Here is a 12609-nt window from a genome sequence, read left to right as displayed (position 1 = left end):
AAATGTTATCTGCTTTGGTAAATTTTGTCAATATAAAAATGAATCTGACATCACTGGAGACATGAGGTAGCTTTCAATGTAGATTCAAGAGGTGAAACACAGATAACCAAAAGTGTCGTCATTGAGGTTGCAGGCAAACATGAAGGGCATGATAAATAAGTTATACTTTACACAGTAATAAACAGCTTTTTGTCAAATGTATCTGTATGAACATAATAACAATTGAAAAAAAACATTTTTTTCAAGCACACCAACATCAATAAAAGGAGATGTGGGCTATACATCAATGAGACAGCAACCCAATGAATCAAAAACTAAAAGACTTCTAGACAACAGTATGTTATTATTTACCTTGCAGATACAATATTCTGTTCAACCATGGATTCTAATAAATCTGTTAACAAGGTAACACGACCAGAATTCATTTGTTCATAAACCAAATGTATGTATGTCTTCAATGCAATCTCTACTGATTCCTAAAATATACAAAACATTACTATAGAAATGTGTGCAGAGTTTACTACTTCTTAAACGAAATCTACTGTAAATTCAGAAATTATTGCGAACATTTATTATTGCGACCCTTATCTTGTATTTTTTCGCAATAATAAAAACATCACTGAAATTTCTAAATTGACAGTATTTAAAAGGACAGTTCTACTTTGCGTTCCCATGATGTGTTTTATATTTACCTTGGATAGATTGTAAAAAAAGCATCCTTAAGAAAAGTTGCAATTTTCTGGGTCATTTTATATTGACTTCTTTTTAAAACCTTAACCAGATAAACATCGATATATTACCCTTTTCTCCCCTTAATTTCAGGATGAGAGATATAGAATAATGGCATTTTTGTTTTTGATACTGACTTTATCAGGGAGAGCTGATATTCGAGCTGATAAAGTCAGTATCAAAATATAAAATGCTCTTATTCTTTTTATCAGGAATTTGTATTAACAGTATGTGCTATTGTTGTTCAGAACATTAAATAAAATGAAATAGTCCATGATCTAGAAAAATATGAGGCAGTAAGATCAAAGTGAAAATGTAGAAATTGCTGATAAAAGACTGTAATGCATTGGATAATGGTACAGTTGCCTTTCCAATGGTTTTTACTGTAAATAAAGAATAACTTCCTGTTACTAAAGTTACGATATACATTTAATTTATTAGTAAAATGAATGGAAAAAGCAAAAGAAAAATGTGCCTCTCTGATGTATATTGCATAACAATGCCTTATATACTACAATAACAGTGTCATCTGCATAGAAACTATTCATAATTTAACATTTGCTTATGAAAAACTTCATTTGAGAAAAGAACTTGACTACAAAAAAATTAATGTTGACTGATAAACAATGAAAATGATGTCAAGGTCAATTGAACCATGCCAGATATGTGCACCTTACAATCATTCTTTACGATAAATATAGTTGACTGAATGATAATAGACCTTATCACCAAAACTTGATGTTGACAAGTGAATCAAGAAATTTGGATACAGGTCAGATTAACCCTGTCAGACAAACACTACACTGTACAACGATTCTATACACTGAGTATAGTTGACCTCTTACTTATAGAATCTAAGAAAAAAAATCTAATTATGAAAACTTAACATTGACCAATGAACCTTGAAATGAGATCAAAGTCATATGAACCTTGTCAGACAGACATGCACACCTTCTGATATTTTTATACACCGAATATATATACAAGACCTTCTCCATATAGTATCTTAAGTAAACCTAAGTCCTTATCGAAAAACATGCAGACCTTGCTATGATTCTATATACCAAATATAGTTGTCATTTTACTCCAGTGATAAAAAAACAACCATATAATTGTTTTAAGCACCAACTTATCCGTGAAAATGAGGTCAAGGGCAACAGACATATACTAGATGAAACTTGAGATAATAAGGCATCTTTATACAAGTTATTGATTATCTAGCTCTTCTATCCTATTGCTTTATACAAATAGTTAAAATTTGAAAATGTTTACGATGATTTGTTACAAAATTCAGTTACATCAGCTCATTCGAAAGACATGACTATAATAATAGTGTGCTCTGTTTTGGCATTGATGTAATTATATAATAAGTACCCCTAAATTGACAACAACACTTAAGTAAACTGCAACTTTTATTGGTCGACATGATTTGCCCATTAGATCGGGGTCTTCAGGACAAAGTATATAAAATTAGAATCTCTGAAGTACAAAAAAATGGTAACAGGTATGTGACGTCATAATTGTCTATTGTTGACGTTGCTATAGGATACTATATGTAATTATGTAATGTTGAACAGAAAATGAATCAAATATAATACAATGCAAATGAAACAAGCATTCTGAGAGTATTGCTATAGTCCCCTACCAGTTAAAAATTCATTTTACTGTAACAAAATGCTAACTTGTTCTATAATTTGTCATGGTGTTAACTTTATAACAAATATCAAGTCAATATCTTCAAGCATGATGAAAAAAAGTGTGGAAAACTGATTATTTAAGTGAATTTTCTATGTCCAAGGACCATAACTCTGCACAAAATCATCAGACCGGAACAAAATTCGAACTTGATCTGTTAATTACTTGTCATGATAAAACTATATACCAATTATCAAATCAATATTTTCAAGCGTGATGAAAAAAAGTGAGGTAAATGATTATTTGAGTGAAATTTCTAAGTCCAAGGACCATAACTCTGCACAAAATCATCAGGCCGGAACGAAACTTCAACTTGATCTGTAACTTGTCATGATAAAACTATATACCAATTATCAAATCAATATCTTCAAGCATGACGAAAAAAAGTGCGGAAAGCTGATTATTTGAGTGAATTTTCTAAGTCCAAGGATCATAACTCTGCACAAAATCATCAGACCTGAACAAAATTGATCTGTAACTTGTCATGATAAAACAATACACCAAATATCAAATCAATGTCTTCAAGGACGAAGAAAAAAAGTGTGGAAAACTGATTTGCCAGACTGACGGATGGACAGACAGACAGACGGAAGGAGTGCAAACTTAAGTCCCCTTCGACTTCGTCGGTAGGGGACTAATTACTAAATTCAGAGTTAATCTATCATTTTTGTAATCTTTCTTATCTTAAAAAAGCCGTAAAGTAGTTCACCGTCGCAACTACTTTACGGCATTACCAACGCGATTGGATGAAGTACCTCTGGCCAAAGGGAAGCCAGTCGAAATGGCAGGGAAGTGCCTTAAAAGTGTCGTCCAAATTAGGAACAAGAGTGCACAAGCTGAAATGTCTCGCCTTCTTTACTAACCATTGATATTATGTTGATAGTCCTAAATGAAAGCTTTACTACAACTATTACATAAACTTAACATGATCCAAGAAAATGAAGTCAAGGTCATATAAACCAAACGAGAAAAACATGTACACCTTACAATCCTTCAATACACTAAATATAGTTGACCTATTGCTTATAGTTTCTAAGAAACAGACTTAACCAAGAAAACTAAACATTGACCAATGAATCGTGAAAATGAGGTCAAGGTCAGATGAACCATGCCAGGCAGACATGAACAGCTTACAATCCTTCCATACAACAAATATAGTTGACCTATTGCTTATAGTTTAAGAAAAACAGACCGAAACACATAAACTTAACACTGAGCAATGAACCGTGAAAATGAGGTCAAGGTCAAATAAAACCTGCGAGACTGACATGTACATCATAAAATATTTCCATACACCAAATATAGTTGACTTATTGCATATAGCATTAGAAAAAAGACCAAAACTCAAAAACTTAACTTTGACCACTGAACCATGAAAATGAGGTCAAAGTACAATCATTCCATACACCAAATATAGTAGACCTATTGCATAAAGTATAAGAAAAACAGACCAAGACACAAAAACTTAACTATAACCACTGAACCAGGATAATGAGGTCAAGGTCAGATGACACCTGCCAGTTGGACATGTACACCTTACAATCCTTCTATACACCAAATATACTAGACCTATTGCTTATAGTATCTGAGATATGGACTTGACCACCAAAACTTAACCTTGTTCACTGATCCATGAAATGAGGACGAGGTCAAGTGAAAACTGTCTGACGGGCATGAGGACCTTGCAAGGTACGCACATACCAAATATAGTTATCCTATTACTCATAATAAGAGAGAAATTAACATTACAAAAAATCTCAACTCTTTTTTCAAGTAGTCACTGAACCATGAAAATGAGGTCAAGGACAATGGACATGTGCAACTTGACAGACGGAAACTTCGTAACATAAGGCATCTATATACAAAGTATGAAGCATCCAGGTCTTCCACCTTCTAAAATATAAAGCTTTTCAGAAGTTAGCTAACGCCGCCGCCGGATCACTATCCCTATGTCAAGGCTCGACAAAAAAATATGTAGAAACTGTACACTGACATTGGCGTTAAATAAAACAACTTACAAAGGTAAATTTAAATATAATAATTTTGTTAAGAGAATTGTTGTTTGTCCTGAAGACGCCGATCTAATCGTGAAACATGTCGACCAATAAAAGTTGCAGTTTACTTAAGTGTAATTTTTTATCTGAAAACCCTGCATACCATCTGGTATCCACTTAAGGGAACTCTACCAGCACAAAACATAGGAGCGTTGGTTCAGCAGTTCTTTATCTTTTTTCCTATAGTAAGTGTAAAAACAAAGAAGATTGGTTGGAAGAAATCGCTGTGTTCATGACATTTTTGTTTATGCTTTCCTAACTTAAACTAACTTAACGAATCCGGATTAAAGCTCTGACCATTTGATTTTTAAGAATAATGGAAAATGTAAAAAATAGACAAGAAATTCTTGATTATATCTTCTAAAACTACTGATAAGCAGACGTTGCAACTCATGTCGCAGAAATATGACAGTATTGCAAGCAACTATTTATCTTCAACCAGCTTATCGTCCCTACAGGGATATCCTACAAAGGCTACCATACCATAAAAATGTGTATCATTCAGCTCACATTCTATTATATCTTCATTCTTAAATTTATAAATGTCCTTTAGGCTAAAGGCACCATGTTTGTTATGTGCCTCTGCTGTCTAATCTAACTTTTTAAAAGGAAGAGGGGAAGAGAGCCTGAGATTTTCCCAATGCAAAACAACTGAAATGGGTCTCTTCTGGCTCATTACGTAGGTCTCTTTTGGCTCACTACAGAAGTACAAACAAACATGCCCATGAAAGTTGTACTTTTTTTAAGTTTATAAAAATCAAAAATTTGTTTAGACATAACAAGCTTTTAAAAGTTGAAAATTTTGTAAATTTTACCTCTCAACTAATTAAAAACAGACTGACATAACTTTGAAACTTTAAGAAAGATTGTGGCAAAGTTTGGTTCCAATTTGTCCTGTCAAACCAGATAATGCTTTGGGAAAAAAATTAACAGAGGGTCTCTTGATAGGTGAAAATATTATGTGAATCTTTAATAACAAATACAGGACAATTTTTTTTTAAATACAATTTTGAGCTCAATAAAATCAGACATCTCCTTATTTGATTTTAGAAGGAGTATTACTTTTACATTAACTTATCAAAGTGAGGCTTTAGTGTATTAAAAAGAAACCTACGTCATGTTCCCTTGTACTTTAAATAAAAGTTCTTTACAACAAGTCAACAACCCCATTTCTAACAATAATAAAGATATTACTACTCAAAAGAATTCAATTTGTAAAATAACAAAGCCTAGTTTTGGTACAATTGTACCTGTCAATTCAATAAGTACTTGCACAAGGTTGATGTTTATTGATCTTTCCCTATAACATCACTTTTCTGATAATAATGACATGCTTAAATAAACATACATTCTTATATTCAACTTTGATTATTTGTAAAATATAAAATTTGAAATGAGTTTCAATAGCACAGATATTAAATCATTAACAATCTTTTATAAAATCAAAATTTTGCTAATAAAAATGTCTATGATATTTATCAATCAAATCTTTTTTCCATATTACAATGACTTCAAAATTTAATTAAAAAAATGTCCTTCTCTATCATCAACAAGTGCACTTGCTCTCAAATATTTAAATCTATTGCACCTTTAAAAAAAAAACGTCAATTATGCACATTTATAAGTGCTTGCAGACTATAGTTACAATTGATTAGATAATACCTAAACAGAAATACTAAATTTTATAATAAACATATGGAAGCTGTCTTTGCTCCAGTCACACTAAGGGGAATCGTGATAGTAAATGGAATGCTGAGATATGGAGACTTAGTGATAAGACAACAGAGTTCAAATGCCCCCCTGCATTGCATATATTTTATCTATCCAAGTGCAATAACTAAAACTTTTTTTTCCATTAGTTCTTCAAAAATTTTTATAATTGTATTAGAGAAATGTAGGACGAGAGCACTTACAATGCAATTTTCAATAAAATTAATATTTCCAAGGGCATAACTCTGTTAAAAATAATTTATCAGCACTGATTCTCAAACTTGTCTGAGACATTGCTGATACAGACCTCTGACATTTATTTGATAAAAATCAGGCAAGAATGTACATATGAGAGCGCTTACAATGCAATATTATATATAATTAATTTTTCCAAGGTGCACAACTCTTGTAAATATAGTTGATTGGCACTGATTTTTGAATCTGTCCCAGTTATTGCTGAGACAACCCTTGGATATAAATTTGATAAAAATCTAGCAAGAATTGTTAAAGTGAGAACGCTTACAAGACAGGACAGAAGGTGAGCCAGTATTTTTATGTCCCCCACAACACATTGCATGAGGGACAAAAACTCTTATATACATACATGAATGTCTTGTATGCAAATATTTATAAGCATTTTTTATTATGGTATAACTTGTTGATCATTTTGCATTTTCGTTTCCCATTAACTGTTACTTTAAAATTCAGTGCATTTCATGGACAGATTATTTTAGTATGTTCTTTTTTGTACATGTTGATAGTCCACTCATGGAGATTAAAAAAGGGGAGGGTTAAAATCTAAAAAAAAAAACTAGTTTAACCTTGCCACATATTCATGTGCCTGTTTTCAGTCAGGGGCCTTGTCAAACTGTTAAAATGCAACCCATGAATTCAATTTGGATTACAAAAAAATGTTTTTTGTTTATATACACTGAATATATAACAAATATTCAGAGTAAACCATTACCATTCAACAAGTTTTGTTCAATGCTAAAAAAAAGCTTTCACACAATTTTAGCATAACTGCCTGTGCATTACTGAATAATAAGTTATTATTCATATTACAACACAGATTTGTTTGTATGCCAATACATGTAATTGGCCTTTTATCTCTAATAGTGGGAGAATCAGTTTGCACCAAGAATACAACCAGTCAGGATTCTATTTCGTCAAAATTATCTCCCCATTACGCCACCTAATTTTTATAATCGTAAAAATGGAAGCCATTATAGGGATGAAGCAGTGTCAATTCAGCTCTTGAAAAACAATAAATTTATCCACATAGCATCATTATGATCCTTGTATGCCAGTTGTATTTTAAAAGACATTTGTATCAACTAGCTATTGAGCATAACTTAATGTACTTTTATGCCTTTAATCAACTTAAAAATATTGTCTGATCAGTTGTCAGGGAGATTTTAAAAACGTTTAAAAAAAATTCTAATTTAATATTTCGTTGAAGGTCAGCCTAAAAATTTTCTGAAAATCTGTATCAGGCAAACATACATGGAAATAAACAAGGTATCCAGAAATTCCAAAACTTGTATTTTACCTACCGGGTATATAGAATTATTGGAGAAAAAGTAGAAATTTATTTTCTATCCTCGGAAAGTGACTCTCATTAATGGTTATCTGTATAAAATGTATATATTAAACAATAAACTGTTACCAAGAGATATGTCTCGCCTTTTTGTAATTTTGATAATGCAAATGTTAAAATTAAAATAGCAATACTTTAACATGTAAGTTATGCAAATATTCAAAGTCAATGAACCATGACTGAAGGTACATGGCTAAACAATCTCCATGGAATGAGATGTGCCAATGCTAATACAACTACATACCAAATACCATTGACTGATTAAAAGTCGTTCCCTTTAAACAAACCTAAACACAAACATTAACTTGTAAACTATGTAAAAGTTTCAAAGTCAATGAACCATGATCAGGGGTGGGGCTATATAATCTCCATGGAAACTATACTTGCAAATGCCAATAAATTTGCATACCAAATATCATTGACTTAACATTAGCAGTTCATCTTAAACTGATCTAATCACAAACTAATACATGTAAACTAAGCAAATGTTTCAAAGTAAATAGACCATGACTGAGGGGGCGGGGCCAAATATTCTCCATGGAAATGAGATGTGCTAATGCTTATACAACTGAACACCAATTAACATTGGCCTACCACTAATGGTTCCCCATGAACTGACCTAATCACAAACTAATACATGTTAACTTAGCAAAATTATCAAAGACTATAGACCATGACTAAGGGGGCGGAGCCAAATAATCTCCATATAATGAGATATGCCAATGCTTATACAACTGCATACCAAATATCATTGACCTACCACTAGTGGTTCCCTATAAATTGACCTAATCACAAACTAATACATGTAAACTATGAAAAGTTTCAAAGTCAATAGACCTTGACTGAGGGGGAGGGGCCAAATAATCTCCATGGTAATGAGATGTGCCAATGCTAATACAACTGCATACCAAATATCATTGACCTACCACTAGTGGTTCACCATGAACTAGACCTAATTACAAACTAATACATTGTTGACGCCGCCGCTGCCGCCGGAAACAACATACCTATGTCTCGCTTTTTGACTCCGTCAAGGCGAGACAATAAAACTACACTATATTTTAACTATTCTGTGTGAAAATAAGCTTGAAAAATTCATATTGACCGTATTGCTCATTTCTGGGAATATTGACAAGGTTTTCCCACCCAGGTTTTCCAGCCTTGGTAATACTTTAACAACCCTAACTTAAAATACATGTATACAATTTGACTTGAAATCAAATTTTCAATTTATTTCAAAAGTTTTGCTTATATACCATGTACATGTATACATGTACTAAATGTATTTGTTTCTCCTTTAAAGTAAAACTTTAGCATTTTAACGCCTAAATCACAGTTTACATTATAAGGGCTCACACTACTTCAGAATAATAGTGAAAAGTGACTTCCCTTACAGTGAGAATTGGCGAGAATAAAAGGGGAAGTGCTCCTTCTCTCTCACAGTGCTATTATGTTTGAATTTTCACAATGATATATCTTGCCATTTGTATCCTATTTATTCAATTCTTTTTTTGTTATGCCTGAGAATACCATTACAGTCAGTTTTCTCAGTTTGTCTTAAATTGTCATTTATAGTTACATTGTACACAATCATATTTTTCCAGTTGTCAGGAATTACCAACTAAACATCTAGTAATGTTGCATATTTGAAGAAGAAAATTTAAAGAAAACGATATTATCATTTATCAATTAAAGTTAAATGAGGAAAGCTAATCTGTTGATGGTATTCATTGCTTCTCATTAAAAAAATTTATATTTAACAAATTTAAGCATTTTCACTGAACTGGTATACATTATTGTTTAGGGGCCAACTGAAGTCCACCTCCGGGGTTTTTCTCACTGTGTTGAAGACCCATTGGTGGCCTTGGGCTGATTTCTGTTCTTTGGTCGAGTTGGTGTCTCTTTGACACATTCCCCATTTCTATTCTCAATTTTACATTGAAACAATGCATTTGCATTAAAATTTATACTTGTAACTAAGGGGATCTAACCAAATGTCCATTAATGTGTGATAAATGTTTAGGCTGGTTTTCTCCTGTAAGCTGAGATAGACATGCATTTGTCTAGTATTGTAAGAAAGGGATTTTATCATACATAATGTAGTTGGTCTGCTTGTAATCCATTGTAAGTATAAATATTTCAATGGCGGACAAAGAAAAATTTACAAAAAAAATAAATCTTTGGCAAGCGATTTGGAAAGAAAGATAACGTTTTTAATACAATAAATGGATAAAACATTAACTAAATGCAATTCTTATCACATTTTAATGAAGAAACAAATTTATTTTGTAGAAAACTATAATCTTTTGATGACCGCATGAGTTACAAGTGCCAGAAGTGAAAGAAAATACTTGTTTCCTTAAAAAGTTGACCTTACAAATACATGTATATACTACATGTACCAGTCTACAAAGTCAATGCTTTGACACTGTTTCTTAAGAAATAAATTGTTTATGTCTTTGAATTTCTTTGCTTGTTTCATTAACTTGGTAAAATGGAAAATTATGGATGATGAAAGAGACTGTGGTGAACACCTGGGCAACTAGATATCGCTTTTTGGCGGTAGGGAAAAGTAAAGTGGACAGAAAGGCAACATCATCACCCTAGTCTACTACCTTTTTTCTATCGCTGAAATTATCCTTAACAAAAGCTGAATAAAGTAATGGATATACATGTATTTTTAAGATACAATTATAAAATACATTTTTTTTGTACTTTACCTCTTGCTGGGCTTGAGTAAACATATTTTTCATTTTGTTTACACAATACTCTTTCTTCCATTTTTCTGTTTCTCCTGTATGACAGATAACAGAACAAAAAGCTTCTTCAAATGCTTCTCCTTTCTGAAAATAAATAATACATCATGTTCTAGGCATGGTAACAACTTACAAGCACTCTAGTATTCATATGCTCCCTTTGAAGGCCAACTACATGTAGTGGCACATACACAACGTTTATAAGAAGTATGAATTGTGTCATCGGATGCTTATCTCATTTCTTTACTCCTCGTGCGCCTGGGCTTTTTTCATTTCCTTTACACTTTTAATTTTTTTTATTCATTTAATTTCCAAAATTCTATTACACTTCACATTCCTTTTCTTTTGCTAGGAATTCAATCCTTGCATTCTGATTTCAATATATATGCCTCCCCAAAAGTCACCTTTAAAAATCATGATCAGCTAAACATAACAGTCATGACAGTATTATAATGCATTGCACATGTTGCACTTCCAATCAAATTATCTGTCAGCTTTTCTGTACTTTTCAAAGTGAATATTTAACATAACTTCCTTAGTCTTTAAATCATTTCTTATGCTGTTACTTAAAAAAAGGTTGTTTTTCCTGTCAGTCTCCAATACTCAGACGTTGTCTCTTGTCGTCCGAGGTTCAAAATCGTTTATCAGGGATGGGCACGATTACTGACAAATGTCAGGGATTTTTGTGTAATCGATTAATCTGACATTTGTACATTGTATGTAATCAATTGCAATCGATTACTTTATCAAAGTAATTACATTACTTTTCGATTACTGTCAATTACATGCTACAAAATTATAAAAAATAATAAAGAAAATTAAACACAATTATGTTGCTCAACTTATTTATAGTGGAAATTTAAAAAAAAAAAAAAGCTTGAAACAACAGATCTGAAAAAGGCATTTCATAAAACTCTCAAGTCATATTACATGTATTAATACATTCTATTTTATCTGTACTATAAACTGATGAATAAATGCAGTTGTCTATTTTATATAAACTAGGTTATATTTCATTAAACTATTTTACTAAAGTAATCGAAATGTAATTGAAAAGTAATGGATGATTACATCATAATTTTTGCTGTTAAATTACAATTACATGTAATCGAAAATGTTGTTGATTACAGATTACTTGAAAAAAAGACGTATATCAAATTAAATCAAATTTATTTAAAGTTGGTAAAAAGCATACAATACAGTAAAACATAAGCTCATAATTTTTGCTGAAATCGATTAAATTACAATTACATGTAATCGAAAATGTTGTCGATTACAGATTACTGTTGATTACTTGAAAAAAAGACGTCTATCAAATTAAATCAAATTTATTTAAAGTCGGTAAAAAGCATACAATACAGTAAAACATAAGCTCTCTAGTGCTTTTAAAACCCACAAAAAAAGTCACAAAGTCCAGGGCTGGACTACTATTCAAAGCTAAAGGCTAAAGCCCTGAGTACAAAAAATAAGTTAAAAACTAGTTAATAATTTTTTCATAAAACCGATAGTCCCTCATTTGCAAGGCTATACTTCCTCTTAGCCTTGGGGATTGTTCACAACCTGTTCAAATAATGAAAGACATCAGTCATCAATTATATTTTATTGAAAAGAGAACATGATGATTTTAATCAATGTCTTGGACATTAAACTTACTAATATATCATTGAATACGTCAAAAACGACATCTTCTATAGTTCTTTGTGCCATTTTTGTGCTTCCTGGAACAATTTACAATAGACTTTGCAGAAACGAAGAATAAAACAATTTTGTATTTCCCTTCATGGAAGCCGCCATTTTCTAAAATTCTAAAATATAAAGCAATATCCGAGGAAGTACGAAGAAATCCGTTTATGGTATATAAGGTGTCTAAATTAAAATCGATAGAATTTTTATATTGTTTGACAAGATGTAATGAAGTGTATAGGCCCTATCATGCTCTTTTCAAAAATATAACAGAAAGTATGTGTCATAGGGCTCTTTTTCAAGCTATCGGTTGTACAAAATTGTCCGATTTTGTATAGATATTAGGCAGTGGCTATTTTGCTGGCTCTAGCCTAGGTAAGCG

General features: G+C 31.7%; 1 protein-coding gene across 1 annotated transcript in view; it reads right to left on the bottom strand.

Annotated features, from left to right (window-relative positions):
- LOC127728395 (mediator of RNA polymerase II transcription subunit 23-like) overlaps positions 1 to 12341 on the bottom strand; it is a 54262-nt gene extending 41921 nt beyond the window's left edge. The window contains exons 1-3 of the mRNA XM_052235757.1: positions 12198 to 12341; positions 10509 to 10631; positions 352 to 476 (exon numbers count right to left, since the gene is read on the bottom strand). Coding sequence (XP_052091717.1) covers positions 352 to 476; positions 10509 to 10631; positions 12198 to 12251 — 302 coding nt within the window. The 5' untranslated portion in view covers positions 12252 to 12341. The remainder of the gene's footprint in view (positions 1 to 351; positions 477 to 10508; positions 10632 to 12197) is intronic.
- Between the last annotated feature and the right edge of the window lie 268 nt (positions 12342 to 12609).

The sequence above is a fragment of the Mytilus californianus genome, unplaced genomic scaffold (genome assembly GCF_021869535.1).
Source record: "Mytilus californianus isolate M0D057914Y unplaced genomic scaffold, xbMytCali1.0.p SCAF_1, whole genome shotgun sequence".
Classification (NCBI taxonomy): Eukaryota; Metazoa; Mollusca; class Bivalvia; order Mytilida; family Mytilidae; genus Mytilus; species Mytilus californianus.
The sequence above is the reverse complement of the archived record's forward strand: the minus strand, read 5'-3'. Positions and strand labels throughout refer to the sequence as shown.